A 12,490-nucleotide genomic window follows, 5' to 3' on the forward strand; every position below is an offset into this window, starting at 1 on the left:
ATTATTATAAAATGTGCGACCATTCTCTTCTCCCTATACAGCTAATCTCTATATCTCTGTTTTTTTTTTTTACTTTCCTTCCTGATGTGTTTCGTTTGATGGTGTCATAGAAGGATGGCCCTGTAGCAACTTCTCTGAAGCTTCTATCACCCCCATAGAACATGACGTCATCAGGGGGCAGCAATGTGGTCATTTACCACAGCTTTATCACTGCCATCCCTTGATGACGTCCTGGCTTCGGTGAGGGAAGTGGAGGTGTGATAGAGAAGTGACCATAGCTTTAGTGGTTACCACCCACACCTTTGGTCACCGCCGCCGCAGTCCCTGCTTCTGACTCCGCCACCTCTTTCCCTGAAATGAGTCATCATAAATGGGTAGTGCTAGAAGCAGGGTGAGTGAAAGCAGTGCCACCCCACAACTTCTATTACAGCCCTAAAATTCATCATCATCAGGGGCAGCTCTGCTGTCACTCACCCTGCTTCTATCACCACACCCTGACAACGTCTAATTTCAGGGAAAGAGATGGTGGTGATAGAAACAGAGACTGAGGCGGTGGCAACTGAAGAGGTGGGTGGTGAGCAAAATAAGTGGGGCAGGGGTCATTGAAGCTTAGGTGTCTTCATCACAACCTCTGTAACTGGAAGTCGCCCATGTATCTCCTGAAAACATGCAATGTTACCCTCTGCACAAGCGCTCTGAATTTTACCCCACAGATACACCTCCTTCCCTGCGGAAAAGTTCGTTCTGGCCTCCAATTAACCAATACTTAAAATTTGTGATAGGAACAGCATTGGTATAAGGAGTTAACCAGCATCAGAGAGTGCACTGATGTCACACTGGACACATCATTGTCGGGTTCTTCTTGGGCTTATGCTGACACTAACTCCTCCTGCATTTGGCTGACAGACAACAAATCAATCATTCCCGCCATTAGTTATGGTGACAGGGTATACTACTGAGTACTGCAACCCACCAGTCATGCAGCCAAGAGCCCCAAAGGGTGCACAGTCAGTGTGCAATACAATAAGGCGGTGGAAGAAAAAGATCTCGCCCCCATAATCCCCCGTTCTAACACTTTTGTACATTTGTGTTCTTTTGGAGGTGGTGTATATCTCACTGAGAAAACAGTACTGTATATCATTTATATTATTGTTTTTCTAGTTTTGCATATAATTTTGTTCCTGTCCAAAAAGTGCCGTATTCCCAATGCATTCATAAAAGGGGCTAACTGATGTTGGGCAGGAGACCTATGACATGCGATGGTGCATAAGAGCGTGACGGGTAAGTGGTTGGCGCTTGACGGATTTGGGTGAGCCTGAGAAAGTTTATGACTGATGAAGTTTGTTGGGCTCAGTTAGTTAGCCTAGTATTACCACGGAGGGAAGATATGGTAAGATGGAAGCACAGAAGTCCTACTCAGACTAGGAGTTAACCTGCTGTTGAGGAGAGATGGGAGGGAGAGATGTAAGAGGCAGGTTCCTGCATTCCAGCCGCAAATCTAAAGGAGGGATTTTATCCACTGAACCAGGAGGACTACACTAGTATCAAAAGGTGAGTGGCGCAGGTGGTGACTGATCAATTGGAACCCGTGGAAACAATAAGGTCAGAAACCACAACAGAGTGGTAGCGGCCAGAGAAAACAAGCAGAGCCAGGAAGTGCAGTGCTTGTGTCATGTGGAGGGTGTGTCTACCGGGAAAAACCATAAAGTGAGTGAAGTAGGCCTCTCTGGGTACGGTGCGTTGTGTGAGTTGTGACAGAAGGAGAGTACAGGCTATCGCACAAGTCGGCACCCTGCAAGTCACTAAGGGAAAACGGGCTCATCGGCAAAAAGAAAGTTGTGTGTTCCAGCGCCATGTCGTTTCAAATATTACTCCTCCATGTTGGAAGAAGAAGCTGTAAATAAGTTCTGTATTTTTTTAAGAAGTTTTGAGTTGTGTCATGTCTTTTCAGGGAGTCAAGAACCCTCCGGCTACAAGAGTGTGGAAGGCCCCGATTCTACTTCTGCACCTATACAATACAACGTCTCAAGTACACAAACATGACATGTGCAAAAATAAGATAAAAAGAGTCAACTGGACAATTCTGACCCCATAACTAGGCGAGTGTGGGTCTCTTGAGATACCATTTCTACGGATGTCTGTATGTGACGCGCCCCTGGGCCTGTGTCGCGCTGCGCTGCGCATGCGGGAGCTTACCCGGAGCCGGATCTGTGGAGGGTTGTAGTCTCGTGGCGGTGACCCGGTCCGTGCCCAGGGAGTCAAACTAGACGGCAGTCCATTAGTAGTAAATGGTTGATGACTACGCCACCCGTTGAGTGCAGCCAGGGGGCTGCTGCTGCAGGGCAGACCGCTGAGGCCGATGGTGGGATTGTGCAGCGTGATAGTATAACCCCCAACGGGAGGGGTATGGCCTCAGGGCAGCCGACGTGGATGATGGGGGTAGCAGGAACCACTCAGAGACGGTACGGTGTAGTTCAGGGTCTTTACTGGTAACAACAAAAGACCCTCCCGGAGTACTTGCTAGCGGATGGGGCCTGGTCAGTCCTTGAGCAGATGGGATCTCCCCTGGCCAGGCGTAGTTGTAGGCCTCCCAAACTGACTGTACTCTTCTGGCTACCTTGCTAGGAGCTGATGTAAGTAGCCCACGTCCCTGAGTGTACCGTGTGGTGCTCACCCGTATGGCCGGTGACTCGGGGCCTTCTAATGGCTTCCGCTCCACGATGGCGGTGCTGGTCCCACGCGTGTGACCGTGCCTTCGGGCTTCTGGGCCAGAGGACCTGAAATCCCCTGCCTGACGGATTCTGCTGCTGGGCAGGAATTAGTCCCCACAGCCTCGGACTCCGGGTCCGGTAAAAAGTCTTCTTAGTCAGGGCGAACTCTGCAGCTGCCAGCCCCTGACTCCTTGTAACTGCTGTTTCTTCCTATGCTGTCTCTACTTCTTCTCCTCTTCTACTCACTCACCCTGCCTCAGCCCCAGGTTTATATAGGGGAAGTTCTTCCCCTCCCAAGACTGGGCAGGAGGTGTGGCATGCACAGGATCCCTGACTAAAGGACCTCCCACCTGCTCTCAGACATAACATTACGTTACTGTGGCAACCAGACCCCTGGGGTGTCACATTCCCCCCTAGTAAAATTTAGTACTCCGGGACTAAACACATTTAGAAAACATAACAAGGCAAAACATTAATAATACAATAAGAAAACACATAAAGATGGTTACGGCGTGTCCGCAACCGGGTGCAGTCTCTGAAGAAAGCAAGGTGTCCATTTCACCAACACAGGGAGACGTAACCAGGTAGGGGTCTGTTCTACCCCGAGTCCTTGACAGTCTTTAGTCCATCCTGGGTTACGCTCCAACTATATACAAGGATTCCCGGTAAATCCACCAAGGATTCCTAAAAACAACTAGAAATACAAAATTACACACAAGCAACTATAGACAGGTAAACATTATAAAATAGCTTAAACATTTAGATCCTCCAACGTGCGGGTAACTGGCCTCTAGTGGCCCTAGTGGACCTACGGAGCTGACTGTCTGGCCCTGAACTACAGGGTGTAGGAGCTGTCAAGGGTAAACTGGGCAGCTGTCTACCGGCTCTTTGTCTCACTAGGGGTACGGCAGGCTCACTATAAGCAGAGGGTTGATTCTCCTGTTCTGCTTGTGTGGAGTCTTCTGCCTCCTGGACCGGCTGTTCTTCCAGCTCTACCCGTTGCTCCGTAGGTTCTTGGGATGATGGTTGGAGGAAGGTGAGTACGGGTACCACAACTGCACCATTGACTTGAGTCCAAGACTGAGGAAAGTCCCCGAGCACGGTACTAACCATATCTTCCCTTTCTTCCACGGGTCGATGGTCTTCTTGTTCCTCTTCAGGGTTCCTCAGTTGTTCGGGACACTTCTTCAGGTGGTCCCGGGATACAATGGCTGTGGTTTCCCCTCCGTCTTTACTGATGGTACAGACCTTCGGGTTCTCGTGGCTTGAGGGCAGTACGGTGTACGGGTCCTTCTCCCACTGGTCGTCCAACTTGTGGAGCCGTCTCTTCCTCTTCAAGACCTGCTCTCCGGGTACCAGGGGAACAGCGGGAGCATACTGGTTGTAAGTTTTCTCTTGTCTTTCCCTAGCCTGACAGAGACTTCGCTCCACGCTCTCCTGTACTCTCCGGTACTGCTGCTGCCTCTCTGTGTCCCAGTCTGTTTCTGGTGAAGTGTCCTCGGGGGTCAGGACTCCCATTTCCAGGTCAACAGGTAACTTACCAGGTCTTGCCCTCATTAGGTAAGCCGGGGTACAGTTGGTGGAACCTACCGGGATGTGGTTGTATAGGTCCACCAGATCGGGCAACTTTTCAGGCCACAGACTGCGTTCTTCCAGGGGCAACGTTTTTAGAAGATCCATTACCACCTGGTTCATTTTTTCACAAAGTCCATTAGTCTGCGGATGGTAGGGTGTCGTCCTTATCTTCCGGCAGCCATACAGATTGCAGAATTCCTGAAAGACCTCCGCTTCAAAGGCAGGTCCCTGGTCCGTCAGCACTTGGTCCGGGTACCCGTGTGGACGGCAGAAGTGCTGCTGGAAGGCTCTAGCTGCTGTTTGAGCCGTTAAGTCCTTGACGGGGACGACAACCAAGAACCGGGAGTAATGATCCACGATGGTTAACGCGTAGACGTAGCCACTTCTGCTTGGGGTCAGTTTTACATGATCCAAGGCTACCAGTTCCAACGGTTGCCGGGTGACGATGGACTGCAGGGGAGTCTTCTGGCTGGCTCGGTCCTTCCTTCTCAGGTTGCACGGGCCACAATCTCTGCACCACTTCTCGATGGTTCCCCTCATGCCTACCCAGTGGAACCGCTCGCGCAGCAGGAACTCCAGCTTTTTCCACCCAAAGTGTCCAGCTCCGTCGTGGTATGCCTCCATCACCATGGCTGCGTCTCTTCGTGGCACCACTACTTGCCAGAGTAATTCATGCGTCCGGGAGTTAACCATTCTGCGGCACAACTTCCCTTTGTAAAGGAACAGTCGACTCTTCTCTGCCCATAGTTGTTTGGCTTCCTCCGGAGCGTCTGGTTCAAGGCGAGCCTCCGGCCGAGTCAGCATCTCCTTCACCAGTCGGACGGCAGGGTCGCTGTCTTGCGTTTCCGCCCAGTTGTAGTGGGGTAAGGGGTTCAACGTAGCAGCCTGCTTACTCCTTACCCGGTGGGAATACTGAATAGTCCCATGACGGTGGAACGCAGGGAGTTCAACTTCTTCCAGTCCCTCCGGATCTTCTCCTCCGTCCGGCAGGTTGGGCATCCTGGACAGGGCGTCCGCGTTGGTATTGGAGCGTCCTGCCCGGTATTTAATTGTGAACTCGTAGTTGGACAGACGGGCCATCCACCTCTGCTCCAGGGCACCGAGTCTTGCCGTGTCCAGGTGTGTCAGCGGGTTGTTATCCGTGTACACGGTGAACCGGGAAGAAGCGAGGTAATGCTTAAAGCGCTCAGTGATTGCCCATACTACGGCCAGGAACTCTAACTTAAATGAGCTGTAATTCTCGGGGTTCCTTTCGGTGGGTCGCAGTTTTCGGCTGGCGTAGGCGATTACTCGTTCCTTCCCCTGCTGGATCTGGGACAGTACGGCTCCTAGCCCGATGTTACTGGCGTCGGTGTAGAGGATAAAGGGCTGGCTATAATCCGGGTACGCCAGGATTTCGTCCCCCGTGAGGGCCATCTTCAGCTGGCGGAAGGACTCTTCTTCCAGCTCTTCCCATTTGAAGGGCGGCTTCTGGTTCTTGGCCTTCCGGGACTGGCCTATCAGGAGGTCCTGCATAGGTGCTGCCTTTTTGGTGAAACCGGGAATAAACCTTCGGTAGTAGCCTACCAACCCGAGGAACTGCCGCACTTCTTTTACGCTGGAGGGGCTTGGCCATCCCTTAATTGCGGTGATCTTATTGGGGTCGGGAGCCACTCCGTCAGCGCTCACCACGTGTCCCAGGTACTGCACCTTTGGTTTCAGGAGGTGACACTTGGAGGGTTTCACCTTTAGGCCGTAACTCGCCAGAGCCTCGAACACCTCCGCCAGGTGTTTCAGGTGGCCCTCATAAGTTTTGGAGTATACGATGACATCGTCCAGGTACAACAGGACCGTCTCGAAGTTTCTGTGGCCCAGACAGCACTCCATTAATCGTTGGAAGGTTCCTGGGGCGTTGCAGAGTCCGAACGGCATGCAGGTGAACTCGCTAAGTCCCATCGGGGTGGTGAATGCGGTCTTCTCCCGGTCCGCCTCTGCTACAGGAACCTGCCAGTACCCGCTAGTGAGATCCAAGGTAGAGAAGAAGTTAGCAGATCTTAAAGCAGCCAATGACTCCTCTATCCTTGGTAAGGGGTACGCATCCTTGTGTGTGATACGGTTGATTTTCCGGTAATCTACACACATCCTCATGGTGTTGTCTTTCTTTTTGACTAAAACTAGTGGGGCTGCCCAGGGGCTACAGCTATCCCGGATTACCCCAGCCTCCTTCATGTCTCTAAGCATCCCCTTGGCGTGTTGGTAATGTGCAGGGGGTACGGGTCGATACCTCTCTTTTATGGGAGGATGATCTCCCGTGGGGATGCGGTGTTCTACCCCCTTGACTCGCCCGAAGTCTAACGGGTGTTTACTAAACACTCTCTCATACTCTTGAACCACCCGATAGACTCCTTGTTTCTGATGTGAGGGAGTGGAGTCAGTACCCAGATGTAGTTGCTGACACCAGTCCTCCACGTCTTTCTTAGAGCCGTTACCTTCCTCCGGGTGAGATGGAGGCAAGGGTTCCACAGATTGTATAGAATTTTGATTAGTGGTATATAATTTGGCTAGCGTGGCATACCGGGGCAGGTACACTTCCCTCTCCCCGATATTTATTATGCGAACGGGCACCCTCCCATGGCGTACATTGACCACCCCCCGTGCTGTCAAAATGGTGGGCCTACTGTCTGAGTAAACTGGTTCTACCATTGCCTGGTAATCTCTACCTCTCAGACCAATAGCTGCCCGGCACCAAATCATCATTTCACTTTTTGGGGGCATGGCAATAGGAAAAGGGTCACACATTCTTACGCTACCAATCTCACCGCCGGAGAGTTCCACTTGTTGCCGTTGCATCAGTGCCCGGATCTCTTTCTGGAGCACCCGCTGCTCGCCGGAGCTGGCGTTCTTGGCAACCTGCTGTAAAAGGAAAATCACCTCTGCAAGACAATTTTCAATTACGTTAGTTCCTAGAGTTATTTTTGGGTGACTCTCATGTTTATCAATATCTACAATGATCAGTCCCTGTGCGGCCAGTTCGACTCTACCGATTTTGAGGGTCACCTCTTTAAATCCGATCTGTGGCACGGGCTGGCCATTGCTGGCGATGATACTCAAGTCGTCGTCAGGGTAGCGGGTAATATCCGAGTCATTCCAGTACTGCTTGAAGAGCACGTACGGGATGGTGGTGACCTGTGACCCGGTATCCAGTAGGGCACTCATGGGAATGCCATCCAGTACCACAGGCAAGACTGGACGTCCTCCCACATATCTGTCGCGCCAGTTCGATGGGCCTGGTGATCTTTTTCCTGGGGGTTGGCCCTCTACCCCAGGTTGTGCCCGTTTAAAGAACAGTACCTTTCCATATGTCCGGGTTGATTGCAGCGGCGGCAGATGGGTCGTCCGTCCTCGCTGTATCGGTCACTGGGTCTTCCTCTGGCCGGTGGGGTCCTCCTTGGTCGACGCCACGGGATGTCCTCCGGTCCGGATGCCAGCTGGATCTTCCCTGGGGTGGAAACCTGTAAAGACTGCACAGTTCGGGTTAGCGCAGCAACGCTCTTAACTAGCTCTTGGACCTGATGGTGTAGGTCTGGAGCCGGGTCATTGTCCAAAGCCTGCGCATGAGCTCCCACAGGCCCTGTCGACAAGGGCGCCGCCTCCTGGTGGTAAGTGATAGCTGGGCGCCTGTGGGTCACAACGCCACCTGGTGCCGGTTCTCGGAGCACCCGGATGGCTCTGTCCTTGAACTGTGCAAAGTCCAGATGGGGATCCTGTAAGGCCATTGCCCGCAACTGGGTTCGGTGGGCATTGCAATATAAACCCTCTATAAATTGTTCAGTCAACAGCCTGTCCTCGTTTCCCACCCCATCAGGGTCGGTCTGCTTTATGGCCCTCAGGGCCTCTTGTAGGTTTAGTGCATAGTCCCTTATACTCTCATGCGCTCGCTGCTTGCACCCGTAGAATCTAAGCTTAATCTCGGCTGAGGTGCGGGTATCAAAGGTGTCCTTCAGCCGGGTTAGTATCCCTGCGACAGTCTTCCTCCCAGGTGGCCAGGATTTTACTTCCCTTTTGGCTGCCCCGGTTAGTTGGGCCACCAGGATGCTCACTTTTTGCTCTTCTGTGAGGGGGTACACCTGGAAGAGGCTATCCAGCTTTTCTCTAAAGTCATGCAGGGTATGTGACTCCCCTGATTACTGGGGTAGCCAAGCTGCTCCCGGGATATAGGGCATGGTGAAGGGCATAACTGCAGCAGCGGTAGCGCTGGCGGGGGTTGAGGCAGTGAAGCTCTCCTCCGTATCCGACATCTTCCTCCCCCCTAGTGGACCGTGGCCTACCTTGCGATGATCCTCTTCCGTAGGCCGCGGCTCCGCAGTGGATCGTCAGGGTTGAGGACCTTCCGTCGCGCTCCTGTGACGTCGGCGTCTGCTGGGCTCCTTCCAGGACCTTACGCAACGTCCGGACGTGAGGCGGGGCTTCAGTTCTCGCGCGCTTTCGGAGTCCACGCCCCTCTTCTTCCCGCGCGGCGTCCTCAAGATGGCGTCCAATGGCGGGAAAACTCCACGGATGGCGGGAAGAAGGTCGAAGATGGCGCCGGATGGCGGGAAAACTTCGCGGATGGCGGGAAGAAGGTAGAAGATGGCGCCGGATGGCGGGAAACCTTCACCACTGGTAAGTTTGAACAGTCTTTGCTTTTCAGGCACGCAGTACCCGGTGGTTGCGGGCACGAAATCCTGCCGACTACGCCAAAGTTGACGCGCCCCTGGGCCTGTGTCGTGCTGCGCTGCGCATGCGGGAGCTTACCCGGAGCCGGATCTGTGGAGGGTTGTAGTCTCGTGGCGGTGACCCGGTCCGTGCCCAGGGAGTCAAACTAGACGGCAGTCCATTAGTAGTAAATGGTTGATGACTACGCCACCCGTTGAGTGCAGCCAGGGGGCTGCTGCTGCAGGGCAGACCGCTGAGGCCGATGGTGGGATTGTGCAGCGTGATAGTATAACCCCCAACGGGAGGGGTATGGCCTCAGGGCAGCCGACGTGGATGATGGGGGTAGCAGGAACCACTCAGAGACGGTACGGTGTAGTTCAGGGTCTTTACTGGTAACAACAAAAGACCCTCCCGGAGTACTTGCTAGCGGATGGGGCCTGGTCAGTCCTTGAGCAGATGGGATCTCCCCTGGCCAGGCGTAGTTGTAGGCCTCCCAAACTGACTGTACTCTTCTGGCTACCTTGCTAGGAGCTGATGTAAGTAGCCCACGTCCCTGAGTGTACCGTGTGGTGCTCACCCGTATGGCCGGTGACTCGGGGCCTTCTAATGGCTTCCGCTCCACGATGGCGGTGCTGGTCCCACGCGTGTGACCGTGCCTTCGGGCTTCTGGGCCAGAGGACCTGAAATCCCCTGCCTGACGGATTCTGCTGCTGGGCAGGAATTAGTCCCCACAGCCTCGGACTCCGGGTCCGGTAAAAAGTCTTCTTAGTCAGGGCGAACTCTGCAGCTGCCAGCCCCTGACTCCTTGTAACTGCTGTTTCTTCCTATGCTGTCTCTACTTCTTCTCCTCTTCTACTCACTCACCCTGCCTCAGCCCCAGGTTTATATAGGGGAAGTTCTTCCCCTCCCAAGACTGGGCAGGAGGTGTGGCATGCACAGGATCCCTGACTAAAGGACCTCCCACCTGCTCTCAGACATAACATTACGTTACTGTGGCAACCAGACCCCTGGGGTGTCACATATGAACCAGTACTCACATGAAGACCTTCGTCAGAGAGCTTTAACTCGACTGCAGAGGCACGTATGAAGATGCCAGAAGAAGTTTTATTCTCAATCAGAATTTTTGTATTTTGCACAATTGCAGTAGGTAATGAGACAATTCTCAACCATAAATATTCAGAGATGAACCTCTCAACATGGCTGACAAACACTAACTGGGGATGAAGAAGGGAGGGGTTACTTACATCAAAGCTGGACTCCAGGGAGAGAGACAGGACAAACTTCTTAAAGGCAAACTGATACCACAGCAATGTAACAGCAACAATAAAATGGCAATACAATACTGTATGATTCCCAAGTTGTGGGACATGACATTGACTGAATACAAAGACCCAAGGGTTTTTGACATCATCTGTGCTCATGAAAGTGCGGTTGGCCAGTCTAAACAGGCCATTAAACGATCACATATTGCCGATTGGTGGTCACTTTATGGCCATGGTCGAAAAATCGAAAAGAACCCTTACAAGTGGTAGAAGCAATCATAAATTACTCACAATCAATAGGTTCCGCAGTTCAATAAAGGAGACAGACTTCCATTCTAAAACACAGTCTTTGCTGAATGTTAACTTGGCAAGGGTTATGTACAAATGTACAAGGGATAGCGGGCACAAAGTCTTATGGATGTTTCCTTTGTAGTATAAAGCATTATCATTCACACAGTATCCTTCCACTACTGTAGTCTACTCCAGGTCCGGTGAAGCACACCGTTTTGCCCTACTTCATCAAAGACTAGCTTGTCGCAACAGTCCTGATCAGCAGGTCTCTCTACATGTTCATCGGTTCTGCGTCCTGGATCTACCATTCGGGAACCCCACTAGTCCCACAAATTCAGTCCAGATTAGGTTCGTTACCTTGGTTCTCGTGCCACGTCGTCCTATCCAAGGACCCCTTTTCTGTGGAAGGCCACACTGTCTCTTCGGTTACTTCAAGGTCACACTACTCCCTTGTCCCTTAGTCTCCTTTTCCTGTAGTTCACCTAAAATGGCAGCACTGCTCACAGACACTTCCTACTTGCACTTGAATTTGACCCTACAGTATCTAACTATCTACAGGAAGCATTCACTTGCCCTAACACTAAGCCTCTTCCACTATGGGCTAGTCCCAAACATTAACTCTACCTTGCCCTAATCATCACTACCTAACTACAGTCAACTATCTTATACTACCTACCTTATGCTTACCCTACACTATACACTATGCGTAACCGTATCACAATATATTACAACACAATAAATACATATTATATATATATACACACAAAAGACAGATGACATAATACACAACAACGCAATTGCTGTCTTCAGGGGTCCACCTCCCTTACACCTGCATACCGAAGGCTCCAGGATACATAAAACCTTCCAAAATTGCTGATTTCCAGAAGGTTTCGGGCACTTTTTGGCAAGGTCTGGGAGATTTTACGACTCTTCAAGAAGTCTGGGAGACCTCCTCTTTTTTCCCGGACTTTAAAGGAAGGTTGACAAATATGCAGTCGAAGCTTAACCTACCTTTGACCCTACTGGAAAGAACTACATTTTTATGTGGCCACCTCTTCTTAGCGCAATAGCATTAATTATCATGTGGCAGATTCGGAAACTGAGGCTTCAGGGTACGTTCCTTCCCTATGATATTGCCGAGAGTCACGAAAATTAAGATTAACCTACACATTTTGATTATTATTTGTAATTTTGTTTAATTCCCTTATTTTTATTTCTTAAGAAAATGAGTAAAAAAAAGTGAACAGAGTGGGAGCGCTCTGCAACACAGTGAAGGGATGATTACACTGCACACTTGAACACTTGTCCTGTACCTTTAAGACTCAGAGTCACATGACTTTGGGTGCAGAGGGTAGATCCGGGCTGCATACAGAACTTTGCAGGATCTCGCCTTACCCGTAGAACTTATTTGGGTATTTTCAATGAAAACTGAATATCAGCACAAACAAAATTAGTTTTTTTCTGTGGAGTGACCGCAGGAGGCTTCTGATCAGGTACAAGACGAACTTTCCCAACCCCAGGACTGACCATTATGTGTGTTACTGTCGCCCCGACCTCAGCAGATTAACCCTTCCTCTCCAATATTTGTGCAGCACCAGCAGTCTGCAGCACAAGCTGATTGTTTTATCAGATACTATAAAGGTTTTATGCGCCTGAGTTGTTTAAGATTAAGTAATGGAAAGACAAAGGCTGTAACTGGTTTGTACTGAATTATGGACTCCGCTGCCCGTGTTATGTAATATGTAAGTCTGATTACTGACATGTAACATCAGGAGACATAACAGCTGACTGCACTGAGTGAGCTGTGCCCTGAGAAATAGCAAATATATTATTATTCATGGAGGGCCGTATTATAGTAGTTATATTCTTGTACGTAGGAGCAGTATTATAGTAGTTATATTCTTGTACGTAGGAGCTGTATTATAGTAGTTATATTCTTGTACATAGGGGGCAGTATTATAGTAGTTATATTCTTGT

General features: G+C 51.0%; 1 protein-coding gene across 4 annotated transcripts in view; it reads left to right on the forward strand.

The window, feature by feature from the left end:
* THNSL2 (threonine synthase like 2) overlaps positions 1 to 12,490 on the forward strand; it is a 145,662-nt gene that overhangs the window by 44,047 nt on the left and 89,125 nt on the right. The window contains exon 1 of one of the 4 annotated variants that reach the window (XM_073649152.1): positions 11,581 to 11,625. The exons of 1 other annotated variant lie outside the window; for it this stretch is intronic. In XM_073649152.1, coding sequence (XP_073505253.1) covers positions 11,595 to 11,625 — 31 coding nt within the window. In that variant the 5' untranslated portion in view covers positions 11,581 to 11,594. Of the gene's footprint in view, positions 1 to 11,580; positions 11,626 to 11,843; positions 12,007 to 12,170; positions 12,256 to 12,490 lie in introns of those variants that run through there. 2 more of the 4 variants (XM_073649156.1, XM_073649157.1) reach the window with 2 other exon arrangements.

This window comes from Phyllobates terribilis, unplaced genomic scaffold (assembly GCF_046119375.1).
Source record: "Phyllobates terribilis strain yellow unplaced genomic scaffold, ASM4611937v1 Scaffold_1__5_contigs__length_1240528914, whole genome shotgun sequence".
NCBI lineage: Eukaryota > Metazoa > Chordata > Amphibia > Anura > Dendrobatidae > Phyllobates > Phyllobates terribilis.